Source organism: Lepidothrix coronata, unplaced genomic scaffold, assembly GCF_001604755.1.
Source record: "Lepidothrix coronata isolate B3197 unplaced genomic scaffold, Lepidothrix_coronata-1.0 Scaffold106, whole genome shotgun sequence".
Lineage (NCBI taxonomy): Eukaryota > Metazoa > Chordata > Aves > Passeriformes > Pipridae > Lepidothrix > Lepidothrix coronata.
In genome coordinates, this window is record NW_016690286.1 from 1,829,168 (window position 1) to 1,846,289 (window position 17,122).

Here is a 17,122-nt window from a genome sequence, read left to right on the forward strand (position 1 = left end):
CCCAATTAAACAATTGAAAAATGCAAATCTCTCCATGAGTGTGAAGAAAAACCCATCTGCTCAGAAGAAAAGGCAGTATTGTGGCATCCTGCAGTTATATTTGCAGTATTACTTTTGCATATAAGGTGGCACTTGTCAAGTTTGAAAGACAGTGTTAAAATCACAAAAGGCTGTTTTTCTATATTTTGTCTATATTAAACAAAATATCCCATTGCTTGCTGTGTGCCAGGAATGCAGCAGGAATATTACTTAACTTGAGCAAAACCCTTCAGCAGGAGAAAATATATTTCTCTAGTGCTACTATTAAGCAAAAGTTTCTTCATCAAAGGGTTCCATCCTGACAACTTGATGCTCTCTCTCACAGGATTCACTCCAATCACAAAGAATTGGTACTGCTGAGCATCCTTCTGGATTTGATTGGTGTCCCTAGATTTCATAATCAATAGGCTTTTGTCTATTTTAGCGTAAATGCACTTGACATCTCTGCTGGACATGCAGTTCCTATGCATCATCACACCAATGGAAATCCATGCACAACATTCATTCCTCACTGCACAGATGCTACACATTATCATACTTCTTCCTAATAGGATTTCAGTTACTGCCTGTTTGAAAAGATCAATAGTTGCACATTACATTGAAGACAATAATGCAGACTCAAAGTAAAATATATGTTCAAATAAGAACCACACCTACCATATTGAGATATTAAATTAAAAAAAATTGGTTTATACATACAGCTTGTTACTACAAAGCTACCACTATTTAAATACTATCCCATTTTGAGTAGCATTGCAGATGTCAAAACTGATTCAGTTTAAAGGTCAGCTTAGCACACAGTATTTACATAAATATTATGAAAATCTGAAAGAGAACATTTTGAGTGTGTTGTTGGTATGTTATCACATCTCAATCAGGTTTTTTTTTGCAATCTGAACAGAAAGAGTGTGCATACAGAGTGGTACCCAGGTATACTTCTGCGTGATTAAATACAAAAGGTATATTTACGTGGGGAGTCTTGTCTTCAAAGAATAGAGGTAGAGATTTTTGAAAAGTAAATCACAACTAATGCTCTTCTCTTATCCACGAATCTGGTCATTTATCATAGAAAGCATAGCTGTTCACCTAGCAGACAGTGCATACCACCTTTACTTTTTTCCCTTCTCTTTTTTATGCCCTTAATAGTCCTTAGTGAAACAGTATTCCAGATATCAATGTGCCAAACAGGACCTCAGATCTCGAGACAAAGTGCCAAACCTCACAGAATTTCAAAATTAAATCCTGCAACAGAAGTCTCTAAACAGCAGGGTTTTGAAAAATGAGAAGAGTATAGTTCATATTTTTGCATCTCAAATTAGAATAGTTTGATGTGCTCTAAATAAAAGTAGTATTGGCTGATGCCTTAAAGTACCAGAAAACCATTTTCAAGATACACTTCATTAACATCCTGACACTCTTTTCTGTTTTATCACATGGTAAGGTAAAAGTTTTGCAGCGGAAACACTCATAGTTATCCCTCCATGCTCTGGTTTTAGCAGACAAAACATTGAATATGAAGCTGCTCTTCGGGACATGACAGGGGATACATGACAGCTCTGGAATGCTTTTTTAAACCTGTGAGTAATCATTGCATTTTCTTAAAAATTCATGACCAAAGAGATTATGTGATGCAAATGTATTTCCAAGGGCACTTTGCACTGCATGCATGTCAGCTGCCTTTAAAATTTAAGTTTGATGGTGTTGTCGATGCCTCGTTGTAATGAAGCATATGCTATCAGCATATAATTTGATAGGTTAAAAGAGTGATTTATATTTTAGGCACACAGATTCCTCCAGTGTTGCTTGGGCTGGATCTTCACAATCAGTTTAGGTTTGAAAATTTGGGACTTTAATCCCCTGAAAAGAAAAGCTGACACAGAAACTTTCTTGTGACATGAGAAGAATGTTTTATTCCAAGAGAAGCAAAACGAAAAACAGAAGAGACAGCAGTGGGATTTGTATCTCTAAACCTCCAAAATCAACTGTAATCTTGGACTGCTTTAGTGTTGTCTGGAAGTAGGGGTTTGGGTTTTTTTTTCCACTTCTGAAATACTGGTGTGGAGGGTATCATGAACAGGATTCTGAATCACAAATTCTTCAAGGAAGACTGGTTTGATAGTGTACAAAATACATAAACATTCAGTAAGCCAAAAAGCCATAGTGAACACATTTCCAGCCATGGCTAATACTTTCACTTTTTGTTTCCAGATCCTGCTTACAGAACCCTTTTTTCCCATATAAATTCTGAAGTTGTCTGTAAAGAAAAAAAAAAGTGAACCTTTATACTGGGGAGTTCAACACTGTTGAATGGTGTAAGCTGAGGGTTCAAATTTCTTTGGGCGTAAAAAGGCTCTCCATAAAGTTGCAGTGAGTGCCTTAGATCCATATCTACTCTATGGAGGAAAAGCAATATTCTAAAGGGATGAAAGGGAAAAGTTCATATACAGATGTTAACGTTTGGAGGATTCTGCTCTGGTCTTGTGCCTTCTCTCCAAGGTGGACTAGAAAATCATTACAGAGAGCTCTCAAAGTTCTATGGAAAATCAGAAAATGCAGGAGAAAAGATCAGACTTCTTGAAATCACCATGGCAATAGATGGGCTCAGGCCATCTGGAGTTGCAACTGCCTAATTTTTCTTTAGCTAGTTAGCTACAGTAATAAAATGGTTCATTTAAAAAAACCCTGACCATGTGCTCTACTGCTGGAATAATTCAGCATGTAGTTCAAAGGTTTGACCTTGCAAGTTAGATGTGAAACATTCTGAATTCACTGTCAATTAGGTGTTTGAGGATATGCATGGTACTCAAGTGTATCCAGCAGCAGATAGATCTAGTTCTTAAACCCAGAAAGTCACTTTGTTTTGTTCAGTGCTTCTCTTTTTCTTAACTGAAAAAATCCCCATTATTCTATTTTTGAGAGGTAAAGCTTTTGAGGGATACTGGCAGTGTTTTATAGAGTTGGTAGATTTTGAGTTTTTCAAAAGATACAACTTTGCAGAAAGTATTTAGTGTTTTTCTATTTTTTACTTCTTCAGAACTAAAAATGGGGGATATTGAGGTTTTGAGTTCACCTTTCATTTTCAGTTAAGAACGAAAGGTAAAGAAAACAAGGAGTTTGAATATAGAGAAAATTTGAAAAATACAAAAAAATTAAAACACAGCCTTTTCTCATGTCATACATTTTAAATTATTTTTGAGTAAGGTTGAGCATACAGAACCATTGGCTTTTCAAACACATTACAAAATGTCTTTTGTGAAGACATTTGTCTTTAAGAAATATAAGATAAATTCTCCCTCCCTTCCATTTTTCAGCAATTGCAAGATAGTACTTCACTTACTTTTCTTAAAATAGCTCTTGTCCTCATGCCTTTTTCATAACAACGGCTTCTTTCACTTTCATTTCTGTACTTTCTCACATACCCAAAACAGAACTAACACTAATTCCATGATTTATGTGTGACATTCACAGAACCATACAATCACAGAATGGTTGAGGTAGGAAAGCACCTCTGGAGATCATCTGATTCAAACCACTGCTCAAAGCAGGGTCAGCCAGAGCAAGTTGCTCAGAACTGTGTCCATTTGAGTTCTCAACATCTCCAAGGATCAAGGATGGAGAGGAGACTCCAGTACCACTCTCTGGTAATCTGTTCTACTGTTTGATCACCCTCACAGTAAGTAAGTTTTTTGCTTATGTTTAAGTAGAATTTCCTTTAGTTTGTGCCACTCCTGTCACAAGATGTCACCGAAAAGAGCCTGGTTCCATCTTCATTCCCTTCCATCAGGTATTTGTACACATCGTTCCATGGTTCCATGGCCTTCTGTTCTCCAAGCTCCACTCCCAGTTCTCTCAGACTCTCCCTATAAGTCAGATACTCTAATCCCCTGATCATCTTCATGGTCATTTGCATACACTCCAGTACATCCATCTTTTGTACCTGAAGTTCAGAACTGGACCCAACACTCCACATGTGGCACACCAGTGCAGAGTAGAGGAGAACAATCATCTCCCTTAGCTTAAGGATAACACTCTTACTAACACAGCCCAGGAGGCACTTGCTTCCTCTGCCACAAGGGCACATTTCTGGTTCAATCTGCTGTCCACCAGGACCCTCACTCCTTTTCTGCAAAGCTGCTTTGAGCAGCTTGTATAGAAGCCTGAGGTTATTTCTCCCAGATTCAGGATATGGCATTGCCCTTTGTTGATCTTCCTGAGGATCCTGTTGGTCCATCTCTCCAGACTGTCAAAGGTCCCTCTAAATGGCAGCACAACAACAGAATTATTTAGGTTTGAAAAGACCTGTAAGATCATAGAGTCCAACCGTTAACCCAGCACTGCCAAGTCCACCACTAAACCATGTCCTTAAGTGCTCCATCAACACATCTTTGAAAGGCCTCTGGGGATGGCAATCCAACTATTCCTCTCAGTTTTGCATCACCTGCAAACCTGCTGAGAGTATACTGAAATTATACAGATTTCATTAAATTGAGTGAATCTAGCCTAACTTTCTGAAGTCCTGTCTGTCTGCATCTTAGAGCAATGATCTTACAAAAAGATAAACAAGATGTACAAACTTCTAGCAGAGACAGGATAAGCTGTTGTTTATTATGGTGAAGTTTACTGAGGCTAAACATAGTCGGAAAGCCAGATACTCAGTTTTTCCAGGTGGGTCTCCTCATAATTTTATGATAATCTACACCAGAATTGCTGAAACCTTCTCTCTCCCTTTGCCTCCCGTCCCATCATTGCCTTCACATTGACATACAGCTGACCAAGAGGGTCTGAGTGTAAAGCACATAGCACAAAAATTACCATGATCCTCCAAACTGGTATGTCCTGGGCTATGAACAGCATGTATTCAAAGAGAGAAGGCTACAGCAGTCCTTGCTTGGATTGATTTTAATAGCTTTGGAATTGCACACTGAGGCCTCAGTAAAACTTTCCCCTTCCACAGACTAAAAAAAGTAGTCTGCATAGACAAACATCCATTCACTAAGTCTTTAATTTGAAGGGATCAAAAACATGACAATATTTCAAACATGATCAGTACAAACTTTGATGCAATGACCTTACCGCAGAAGTGAGACGAGCAAGAATTTCAGCGTTGGTTTCTGCCGTATCTTCTATTTTTTGATCAGGCCTTAAAAAATAAAAATAAGATTTTTATCATTTCTTTCATTCTGTTTCAACATCTTTTGATTCCTGGAAAGTAAGGAACTATGCAGCCACAGGCACTAATGTAAAAGGGCCTTTGAGATTCCACATCAAAATGATGACTGCAACATGACAATAATTAATCGTGTCACTAACGACAGAGCACACTCTTTGTCCCTTGCTGTCAAGAACTCTTTTGATCAGACCAACATAAAGCAGTGAGAGAATTCTTCAGCTACAAAAATATGATGAAGAACTGAAGAATGCAGGACCCTCTAGATCAGAGTCGCTTATGAGACTGCATATTTCGCTTTGCTAAAAACATGCTCTATAACGGAGCAAAGAGTTTTCCATCTGCCCACCACCCAGCTTTGCTAAGATGTGGAGCAGCACCTAAGGAATGTAAGCTCATGTAGATGAAAACAGACAACATCAAAATAACTATATGACATGTATGGTTTGATATTTAGAAAGAATAACTGAAAGTGAAAATAATACATTTAAGAAGATATAAATTAACAAACTAAAGCAACAGTTGAGAACATTATTAGGTTGTCTTGACAGTTACTCACAAGAGAGAGAGACTTCACACGTCTTTGTAAAAGAGGGGCAGTGCAGGAAGAACCCTGCCAGAAACTGTCCCAGAAGTCTGGCTCACATGGACAGTCTGGCCACACAAAAGCTGCTATGGGCAGTACAGGATAGGACTGTGTTTTTCTTTAAAAGAGTCTAATTCCCATAACCAAAACATCTGTGTTTCAGCTTCTTATAGAAGCTTTATTGAAAATTGGGAGAAAGATACCAATATAGGTGTGTATATATAGGTTATTACTATCAAAGTAAGAAAAGAAAATGCCCTTGAGATCTTTATTTTTCATGGTATTCAAGAAGCAGTGGCATGTCAGCAAGCTGAGCAGATACACAAAACTGCAGCTGCTGTAATAAACATAAATCCCAGGTATTAGAAGAAGCTTCTGTCTTTGACTAAATTATTTAATTGCTTATGTGCCTTGATGTCCTCAGGGAGAGAGCTGGCAACACATTTGGAATGCTCAGCTGGTATATTGTGGTTTTTACAACCCATGTCCAAAAATTCCATTCCTTGATTAAAAAATTAAGGTCAGAAAGCACAGAATGACACATGCATTCATTTTGGGGCAAGCGTATTCAGACTAAAATGGTAATTCAGATTAGAAATCACAATTATTTTCACAACTGCTTTTCTATTCAAAGAAAAAACGTGATTTAATATTTTAAGTGTTATAAACAGCCTGAAAGAAATAAATGAATGCATTTTCATTTACAATGACTGATTTATTCAGGCTTTCTCCTTATAATTTGGAATGAGATTAAAACAGCTGATCTCTTTAGATGCCTAAGTTTCTCTACACATCTGATCTCTTCTGATCTCCCAGAACCAGACTAGGACCTGATTCTTCTACACTGGAGGCAGAAGATAGCAATTCAGTAGACACAGACACAGATGCAATCTATAAACCCACAACAGCACATAGACCAGCTATTTCCATCTTGGGCCTTTATCACTTCATCTTCTATTTAAAAATACTCGCAGTATTCATCTGCATATGAGTATCAAATACTTCTGAAATCATTAATACACTAAAAATTAGTATGAACTCTACAGAATCAGAGGGGAAGAGTGTATTATGACACCCAAGTCAGTGGAAAAAAGCAACATTTATCATCCTAATTTTTTCAAAAGTAGACAGCCAGGACCTAGCAGGGCTGGTACCAAACAGGAGCTCAAAGCCCAGGCAAACTAGCCTAATGTTTATCCAGTTCAGTGGCCTGTGAGCTCAGTCTGCTAAGCAGACAGAGATGCAGGGATGCTTGCCCTAGATTTGCACGCACACAAATCAGTCTCCATGCAATACCTCAGAGCTGTTTGTATTCAGCAAAAGCTTTCCAGGAACTCCATAAGGCAGTAACTAAACAAATATCTCATCCTGTCTATTTGCATTAAAACCAAATTACTTTTAAAAATTATTACTTTTCTGAAATGAATAAAATGTGAATTCTTTCACTGAGTCTCATCAGTGGTTTTGGGAATTAGGTGTTGTTATAGACACTCCCCCAAATCTTCGTTCGCGAAGCCTAGCCATGATAGACACCCCCATTTACAAGGAAGGAAAAAGAAGCACACAAGGATTAAACATCTGGTACAACACCATTGCAGTAACTGGAAAAGAATTTAGGAAGCATTGGATTAGAGCCTAAGTGATCACTCAAGGTTGTAAGGAAGTCCATGGCACAGCTTTCAATACAGATTTTTTTGTTCCTAGATTATTGCAATATTCACTTCTTTTCTACTCAAGTAGAATTGACTGTGATTAACATCAAGTGTTTAATGACTCCAAGAGGCCTCTGCATCAGTCCCGTCTCATCTGATTTTACAGGATCTCAGGGTCTTAGTCCTATGGACTACAACAACATTAGCCTTCAGGTTGGTGTGGGATGCTGCAAATCTGCTATGTCCCAATTTTTTTCCATGGTGGATTCCCCCCAGTGTAGGGAATTTGCCACGGTCAAAAGGCAATAGGGAGCATTTATTCAGGAACCGTAAGTACATCTCAGACTTCAGAACGGTGTTTTCATTGCAAATCTTACTACAGTATTATTTGGTAACACCCCTAAAACTGACCAGAAACAAATATAAATCCATCAAGAATCCGTACAGCAAGTCAAATCTGAGCCATGTTTATTTAATGGTGTTTCCAGAATAGCTGCTAAAGGAAGTCCCCAGAGTTGCTACTGCCTCTTCAAGTGTACAGACTCCTTCTGGGAGAGCAGTACCATGGTTCTGCTCAGAGATCCACTGAGGTACCCAGCAGTCCAGGCAAGGCAAGGCTGCTGCCCACCAGCTGCAGAGGAGACAGAGATCATCTAGCCTCTGGGACCACCAGGAGACATCCAGTGTTGCCTTCTGGCATACAACCAAGCAGTAACTTCTGATTTCTTCAAAAGCAGGGAATCCAATTAATAAGGTAAGAATTTCTCTATCTCTATGTACATGCAGAATGCCATCAATACAAATTAGGAGAAAAGCTAGGACAGAAAAATGAGAATAAAAATACCAAATTACAAAAAATCCTATGCTTCTAATGGTATGCAAAATGGCTTATATATTTGAGAAAAGACAAGCACTCACTGCAGGAAGGAGTTTTTAGAATCGCTGTCTTTCTTCATGAAAATAAGTATATGGGTTTATTTAACCTGGTCAGAAGACTTAACAAACACCTCATTACACCTATTCCTTTTAAGACTGTGTTTTAGTAGTGTATTATTTGCATCAAGCATGAAGAATTTTGAACCTGGAAAACCCTCCTTCCCCTTTAATATCAGACTCCTTCAAGACTATACTGTTATTTAAAATTCAATTCCTTCAATATATGCTTTTTTAAAAAGCACCTTCCTAATGTGACAGGTAAAACCTCCAGAAAACAATTCTTCTGTGAAAATATTCCCAAAAGGAATTCAGCTTCAACTAAAATTTGAATAATGGGAGCAGGAAGGAGCTGGAATAGTACATTAATGAACAATTGTTCAATTCATGTGACAGGGATCATCCTCCACTGGAAATGACAGTTGTACTGAAACGATAAAACTGCGAAGCAGACTGTAAACTCAAACCCAAAAAGTCTTCAATCCATTTTCCTACCCAGCATCCTTCAGGTAACATATCAATATGACCTATCTGGTCTGTCTTTTTGATTTGAAGCCTTTGTACAAGTAGTCATGAACCATGAAAAGTGGCCTGACTTGCATTGATAATGAGGAAAACTCCAATTCCCATTGAAATGAAGATGAAATTTCCCTGATATTTAAGGGATAGACAAAGTGTTTAGCAACAGAGTCAGCTGGAAGACAAGAATTTCTATTTGCAAAAATAGTCAAAGGTTTTCTCCTATATGAATCATCTGCTTAGAAGATTACACTCAGTCCCCTGTTCTAGCCAACTTGGGGTCCTTGTCACTTGTCTACACTCACTCAAGCTGACGAAATTAAGGCATTTTCAAGGGAAACTCCACTCCAGAACTGTCAGTATCTGATTGGTGAGGGCAGTCAGTAACATGAGAGGGAATCAAATTTCTATCCTCAGCCATTCAGAGAAATTATTGAGATTTTTTTTGCTATCAGCTCAGCACATCTGAATTTAAGAATCTAGGCTTAAGACAGCTTACAGAGACTTTGGCCTTCATGTTTTTTTTAAATATTTCTATTGCACATTCATTTGGAAGAATATGTTTTTAAAAGCTAATATGTAGAGAAGGCAAGTACTTACAGAAGAAAGTTTAGTCTTTGTCACCAAAGAGAATAAATCCTAGTACTGCCAGAGTAATAGTTCTCCATAGTATAAATATTGGGTTTGAGGATTCATCATGCTAGGGACAATGAAAGAATTTAACCCAGCTTGTCTATCCAGGCCTACTCCTGCAGATTTGCTCAGGCATGAAGGGTCATGAGCCTCTAGAGTTCTCACTAACACGCTTTTTCCTATCTTTTGGCCTTATCCTGTGACACAAATAGCTATGACTTCCTTCTATCTCCTCTAAATAGCCAACATCTCCTCTAAAGAGCACAGTCATATCACCACAGAGCATATGATAACATCCAACAGTTACGTGAAAGAGGACACATATGGGCAGCAAAAATCTTAAAAGGCATATTCTGAAAAAGGAATAATAATGTGATACTACAGAGCTCTGGCAAACATGCAGTAGAAAACTAAAACGAGAAGACTGAAGCTACTGCATTTCCACCCATCTACTCTGTCTTTCTGAAAGCCGATCCTGACACATCACAGGGGCATCAGACCTGCTAATCAATCAGTTCCACAGCACGCCTGCTGCCAAAATCACGCCAAAGCTCCAAACGTAAGAGGAGACAAAAAAATCATGTGCCTAAATAATACAGCAAGCTAGAGGCAGTAAACCAGTGCCTAAGAACTACAATATGCCAAAAACCCCAAACCAAGTGCCTTCATTTATCTATCCAGACTAATCTCAGATGAAAAGCATATCTCTACAAAACTTGGGGTTGATTTTAAAGACTTTAAAGATTTTAAAGCTGGCTCATTTGCAAGGTGATTTCGGAATAAACAGTGTCATTATAAGGCCAGACATTTATAAAATAGTCAGCAAAAGTTGTAAACAGCTGCATATGCACACTTACAGATTACACACGTCAATCCTGGGGGGAGACAATGGCAGTAGTTGAAGTAGGAGTTTTACTCCATTTTTCCATTCCTCGTCTTTCTCAAATTCACAGAAAAGATAGGTACATTCATCCGCTGAGAACTGGTAGAAAGCATGAGTGTCTTGAAAATAGAGTTGTCTGTCCACTGTTAGAAAAGATAAAATTAGATACTGTTTAAACCCTCACCATGTAAAGATTCCATGTCCCCACCACATTCTGCATTGCGCTTGACTTTAATGCTGAGTTGCACCACCACACGGGTCAAAAGGACCAAAACTTCAGCATAGGAACAATCCTGCCCTCTCATATTAACTCAGCACATCCAAACAGAAAACCTCCAAAACCTCAATCTGAAGATCTCCAAGCTCCTGAAATTCAAGTATTAAGACTGCTGACTATTTAATCAATTTTAGAATCAGTTCAGGATTAGGGGATAAAAACCTTCCTCTTATTAGGCTTCTGAGTCTTGATTTCCATTGGTTTCTAGACTGTTGTCACTAATGGTCAGGCAGGAGTAAACAAAGCTCAATAATGAGGATCATTATACCAGCTTCATGTTCAGGGCTACTGAATTTGTAGACTAGACCTGGGTAAGATGATGTGCCAGTCGTCTTCCCTGAAAAAAATGGGAACCAAGGACAGAGTCCAAAGCCAAAAGCATAAGTTCCTGCATAAGTGAATCATTCAGCCTTTGTTGAGGGTGCATGACCAGACATATCGTCAGTGTAGTTGAAGAAAACCTTTAAGCACACTGTCAGTGTACATAGGCAGAAATCTTCTATAACACCTCACCTTTTCACAAGAAAGAAGTTAACGTCTAGCACAGACCCCAGGGTGGGGTATGATCTGAGTTGAGCTACCTAAGTAGTCCCAGCCTCAAAGTAATCATCAGATTTCCAGAGGCTGGTTACCAGTGTAGTTATCACCAACCACATTAGCTGGAACAATCAGTTTGGTGGGGAAGGTGAGAACAGCAGGGTAGGACCTGACCTCACCAGCATCTCAAGGATCTGTATCCTCTCTCAACCTATTGTAATCAAAAATTATGGAAAACAGAGAGGAAAGGAAAATCACTAACAGCTAGAGAAGTGATCTGGTGAAAGCACAATCTGCAGTGACTAAATAGCTGCTATCTTATGAAAAACCTAAATTAGCTTGCAGAGGAAAAAAAAAAACGGCTGAAAAAGACACACACACAGTCTGCAACTTGGTAATAGGTAACTAAATCAGTAAAAGCAAAAGTAAGGAAATTGCTGAAAAGTAGGGATTCATCTTTGGTACTTAAGAAATGAAAGGTCACAGAGGTAAGCCTGCCAAAAAGATAGTAAAATAAAGAACTGGCAAGAAAATTGGATCAATCTTTGCTTTTACTCTTTTCCTCCTCCTATCAAAAACATGAGTTGTCCTATGCAGGAGAAATGCATTGCCTTCCTCATGCTAGAATTACTGTCAAGACTGACCTGATAATATAATGCCCATATCCAGAAGGAGCTGCCACACTCCAACTGCTGTAGATCTGCTCTTAACAAAAGGGCATTGCTCCAAAAGCCAGTCTACCAGTTCTGATCCAACACAGCTTCTCCTGAAAAAAAGCAAAACATCACTTCTTACACTACAGTAATGTTAAAATGTCCTTTTATGATAAAGAGCTACTTTTTAAAGCTATTGAAAGTGAATATTTTTGTTCAGCAGAGCAAACCCTTTGTCTCAATTGCTAATTTTTGTAATCCTACTCATTTCAAGGGAAGAAATTACTCTGGCAAGTCTCAGGGGATACCCCTAGCTACAATGAGGGAACTCATGTCAGATGAGCAAGTTCCCTAATTCACGTAGCACACTTTGCAACATGTAATATTTTTATCAGTTTGTGCTGCATATGGTCATCCAAAGATGCATAAGAGCTAAACAAAATACAACTTTTAGCCTCAGGATTTTATTTCTTTTCTGAGCATAAGCAATACAGCTACACAATACATGTAAGACCTTGAGTGCTGCTATAGGATGTACTTAATCTTTCACATTAATAGTAAACGTAGATATTTAAATAATTTTTTTTAAAGTAGTGGATTTTTATTAAATACAGTTATGAATGAACAGTGCTATAATAGAGAGATGCACATTTTGGTATAACTGAAAAAAGGAGGAAGCATTTATGCTGTAATGCAACACAAATGGAAAATCACTTCATTACAAAAATATTCCATAAATTACATGCCAAAATCACTGTGTCACTAAATCTTAGGAATCCAGTTAATCTCTTTGATAACTCTAGACCAGGGCTGAATTTAATAGTCTTTCTTTTCAACAAAATAACTGACAAACACTATTGTATATGAAATCATAAGCAATTTAATTAATGCATAATTAATTCAATTAATTAATTGATTTCTGACAGTTAACACTGTAACATAAGAAAAGATATTAAGACACATGAGATTTTAAAGAATTTTTTTAGAGAAAATGTTTTTAGTTCTTTGTAAGATACACAAAATCTCACACTCAGAGAAGAATTTACTCTCTTATCAAATCAGGTCATAGATAAATGCAAATAAAACCCATAAAGTTGATTAAAAGAAATGATTTTGAGTTACCTGCAAATGCCAGTAAGGTACACCCTGTCTTTAATCAGGTCAGATGCTTGTAGGGTAAAAATATTCCTGAGAGCTCTCCCAGCACAGGAAGAACTTTCTCCATAAATCTGAATGAAAAGAGAAATTGAAAACTGTGACAAACAGGGATTTATTCCTGCTGTAGCAAATTGCCTTGCCACTGTCCGCTCCCTCCCTAAGCGACGCCTTCTCCCCACCTAAGTGACAAGCAAGCAGTCAAACCCTCACAGGAAACGCACCCCAACTTCTGCCATGTCCAACTGTATCACAGGTTGCAGATGCCCCCATGAGCTGGGCTGCTTTTAGATTTGCTGCCTTAGAAAAGCAGAGGTTTTACTATACGCCAGCTTTACCTCTGAACAATAGACAAGTTAAAATGAAAACGTGTGTTATTCTAGCAAAGCAAAGTGACTAATATATTAACCATTGCAAAATCGCACAAATACAGTTTAAAAAACCCATAATATCATGTGTATTTGAGCTAAATAATTTAATACAAGAAAGAGTATTTCATAGACTTTTTGTTCAGAATCTATGATAGCTACAGATCAGTTCATCCATGCATTGCCAGGAGGATGTGGTCCTTCAGAATGGACACGCTTTTTACTTCCTCACACCTGATGTCTACCTTACACCTCAAGGCTGCACATGTGCCTATCAAAACAGAACCCAACTTGATCTTCTATGAAACTGTGTTCCACCTGTACTCTATATACCACTCCTTACTGATGAATTTACCTTGGCTTTTATTGTGATGTTTCCTCACATTCCAACAAACACACTAGTAACACAAATAACTAAACTGAAAGGAAAACAATGTTATCTGGTTTCTTTTTTTGTTTGTTTGTTTCCCATGTTTAGGAATCTTTCAAGGCATATAAAATAGTCCTGAGAAAGTAAAGTTTTGTGACATGCAAAAACAAAGTTCTTAAATATTGTAAAACTAAGCTAAACAGTGGCAATCATTTAAATGACTGAGAAGCAAGTGCACATTGGAATTCACAACAATTCAGTTTGCAAACTCAGTAACAGAAAGAAGTGATTCGTATAAACACACACACAAAATGACAACTTCTTAACTGGATTTAACTGCAGGTCACATTTACAAGTGTCTTCAAAGCTATGATTAAGAGGTTGAACCAAAGCAAAAACATTCCTAATATGTTGTTTGATGAAATGGAATTAAAAAGAAGCTTGAAAAGTACCTTATTTGAAGGAGTTTCCAAATAGGGATTTGAAATTCTTCTGGACAGGGTCTGTAAGATAATTTGGTAGACCTTTAGTTTTGTTCTGGATTTTGCATAGAAAAGAAAAAAAAGTAGCAGCAATCTAGTCTTTTAACTACTGAAATCTAAATAAAAAAGAATTTATCAAATCATCTGAGTAGTCTAACTGACATCTCCAAATAATATTTTTTTTCACATCAGGAAAAAGGTTTAGTAAACTCTATCCTGTGTTGTTTGCTACATTTATTCTTGATCTGGAAAAGATGAGCAATGAAGTGGCAAAGTCTGTAGACAACACATAATTATTTGGGTCAAGAAAGACCAGAAATGACAGTGAAGAATCTCAAGATAAACCTGAAAAATGCTGGGTGAAAAGACAGTATCATGATGAGCTTAACATCGAAATCAGCACGTACTGGAGGGAGAAAATGTAATTACACATCCTCTTAAGGAAAACTTTATCAATTCAGTAAAGACACCTCAGGGTCACAGAACACTTCTCAAGGAAGACCACTCTTCTAAATTAAATTCTTAACTGTAGTTTAAAGAAATTAGGATAAATGATGAATAAAATCGTGATCAGCAGGGAGATAACTAATGTAGATCAGCGTTATCTCTGACGTGCCACATGTTGCACTGGTAACAGCATCTCAAAAAATGAACACTCCAATATTAGAAGGGATTCAGACAATATTACTAGTAGGAATAATAAAGGATTTGGATAAATTTTAATGTGAAAAGAGACAGAAAAGACTGTGTCTACCTTACAAAGGAGAGATTACAAGAGACGTAATGCAATTATACAAAATATCAAAATGGTACAGAGAAAAGACAGACAGGGTTTCTGTGCTCTGCTTTACATTACATGAGAATAAAAAAATCACTCAATGAAATTAGAGAGGATTCATATTTGAGGAGACAGAAAGTGATAAATAAGTCTTCAGAGGAGGAAAATGCAAATGCCAAAACCTTACCACTGATCAATAAAGACTAGGATTTAAAGTTATAAAATTAACAGTGAAGCAGAACTCTGGAAGGCAGAGAGAGGACAAACATCTTCAGGTTACCCAACCTTTACTCACAACAATACTCCCATATCTTGTCACTGTTAAAAGACAAGATATTGTCTATGCTGATGCTTACTTGCAACTTTTATGTTACTACAAGCCACATATGACATAAATAAACATTGCCTAAAATAAACCTGGAAGCGGAACAGAAGATGTTATGCAGGTGCACTGGCATCACAATCAGAAGATCATGCAGTGCTCCCTCACATTATTCCAACTTGTAAGCAGTATAATTAATTCCTCGCTTTGAGAAGGATCCAATTCTCACTTGGTATATTGCAATCATAAAAAAGCCCTCATCCTTCACACCTTGTAAGAATTACAGAATCCATATTTCAGTAGCACCATCTGCTTTTTTCCCCCTGTATTTTTGCTACTATATTTTTAGAAAGGGAAGGGACAAGGAACACAGAAGCATCTAACGCTGTTTACCCTTCCATGCTCATCCCAAATGTGTCGTGTAGTTCCATGCATAACAGTAGCTCCATACGGAAATATTACAACATACAAGCTTAATTCCCCTCTCCCATAACCAACAAAGACGCTGTAAGCGTGCAACATTGCCTCAGATCCCACTTACTTTTCCTAGCCGGTATGTCATTAACACCTTGGTTCTGCAGCAGCCCGACATACCACCACTTCACTTGGTTTCTGTCCAAGTCTTTCATTCAACAAGCCTCACTCCCTGCAGCAGCACAGTCAAAGTCGATACATCGATTTCCCCCCTTCCTGCTCCCTTCCCAGACTGGCACTAACAGAGGACAGTTGAGCCTCAGCCAGGGAAAATACTGCTAGTGCAGTGTGAAGTTACATGACAGTATCAGATGAAACTCAGCAAAAAGGACAAATATGGTTCCCTTCTACAACAGGGTTATAATAGTGATGGATAAGGGAAGAGTGACACCACCTACCTGGACTTGTGCAAAACATTTCAGACGAGGTAATGACTACAATGTACCACATCTGAAATGTTTCTATACCAACACACACAGTATGAGGAACAAACAAGGGGAACTCAAAGCTTGGGCCCAGTCCCAGAGATTTGACATCATTGGCATACATGAAACCTACTGGGATGAGTCCTGTGACTGGAGCGCCCTGCTGGATGGTTACAGGGTCTTCTGGAGGGACAGGCAGGGAAGAAGAGACAGAGGGGCGGCACTGTATATAATAGAAGGGTGGGAATGTATGGAGCTCACAGTTAGCAATGATGCAGTTGAGAGTCTCTGAGTAAGAATCAAGGGGCAAACAAATAATGCAGATGTCATCATGGGAGTCTGCTACAGACCTCACAGCCAAGACAATGACACTGACAAATTATTCCCTGAGGAACTAAGGGACACCTCCAATTCAACTGCCCTTGTCCTTACGGGGAACTCCAACTTGCCAGAAATTAACTGGGAGCATCACACAGCAGATACAACCCGGGCCAGAAGATTCCTAAAAAACTTGGATGACAACTTTATGGAACAGGTCGTAAGGGAGTTGACTCAGAAAAATGCTCTCCTTGATCTGCTGCATGTCAACAGAATGGATCTCGTGAGTGAAGTAGAGACTGATGGCCATTTTGACCACAGTGACCACGAAGCCATTGAGTTTAAAATCTCTGTTGACAGGAGGAATAGTGCCAGCAAAACCTCAACTCTGCACATGAGGAGAGCAGACTTCAGGCTGCTCAGGGCATTACTAAGTAAGGTCCCTTGGGAAAATGTTTTTGCAGGTGTCGGTGCCCATCAGTGCTGGTCACTTTTCAAACATGAACTCCTAAGAGCAGGCAAATCCCAAATGTCAGAAATCAAGCAGGTAA

The 17,122-nt window shown here is 38.3% G+C and overlaps 1 protein-coding gene across 1 annotated transcript in view; it reads right to left on the reverse strand.

Moving 5' to 3' along the window:
* The window catches only part of RAPGEF5 (Rap guanine nucleotide exchange factor 5), a 137,761-nt gene extending 120,880 nt beyond the window's left edge, over window positions 1-16,881 (reverse strand). Inside the window, exons 1-7 of the mRNA XM_017823836.1 lie at window positions 16,765-16,881; window positions 16,387-16,476; window positions 14,225-14,275; window positions 13,002-13,108; window positions 11,871-11,992; window positions 10,387-10,555; window positions 5,113-5,179 (exon numbers count right to left, since the gene is read on the reverse strand). Of these exons, the coding sequence (XP_017679325.1) occupies window positions 5,113-5,179; window positions 10,387-10,555; window positions 11,871-11,992; window positions 13,002-13,108; window positions 14,225-14,275; window positions 16,387-16,476; window positions 16,765-16,881 (723 nt within the window). The remainder of the gene's footprint in view (window positions 1-5,112; window positions 5,180-10,386; window positions 10,556-11,870; window positions 11,993-13,001; window positions 13,109-14,224; window positions 14,276-16,386; window positions 16,477-16,764) is intronic.
* Between the last annotated feature and the right edge of the window lie 241 nt (window positions 16,882-17,122).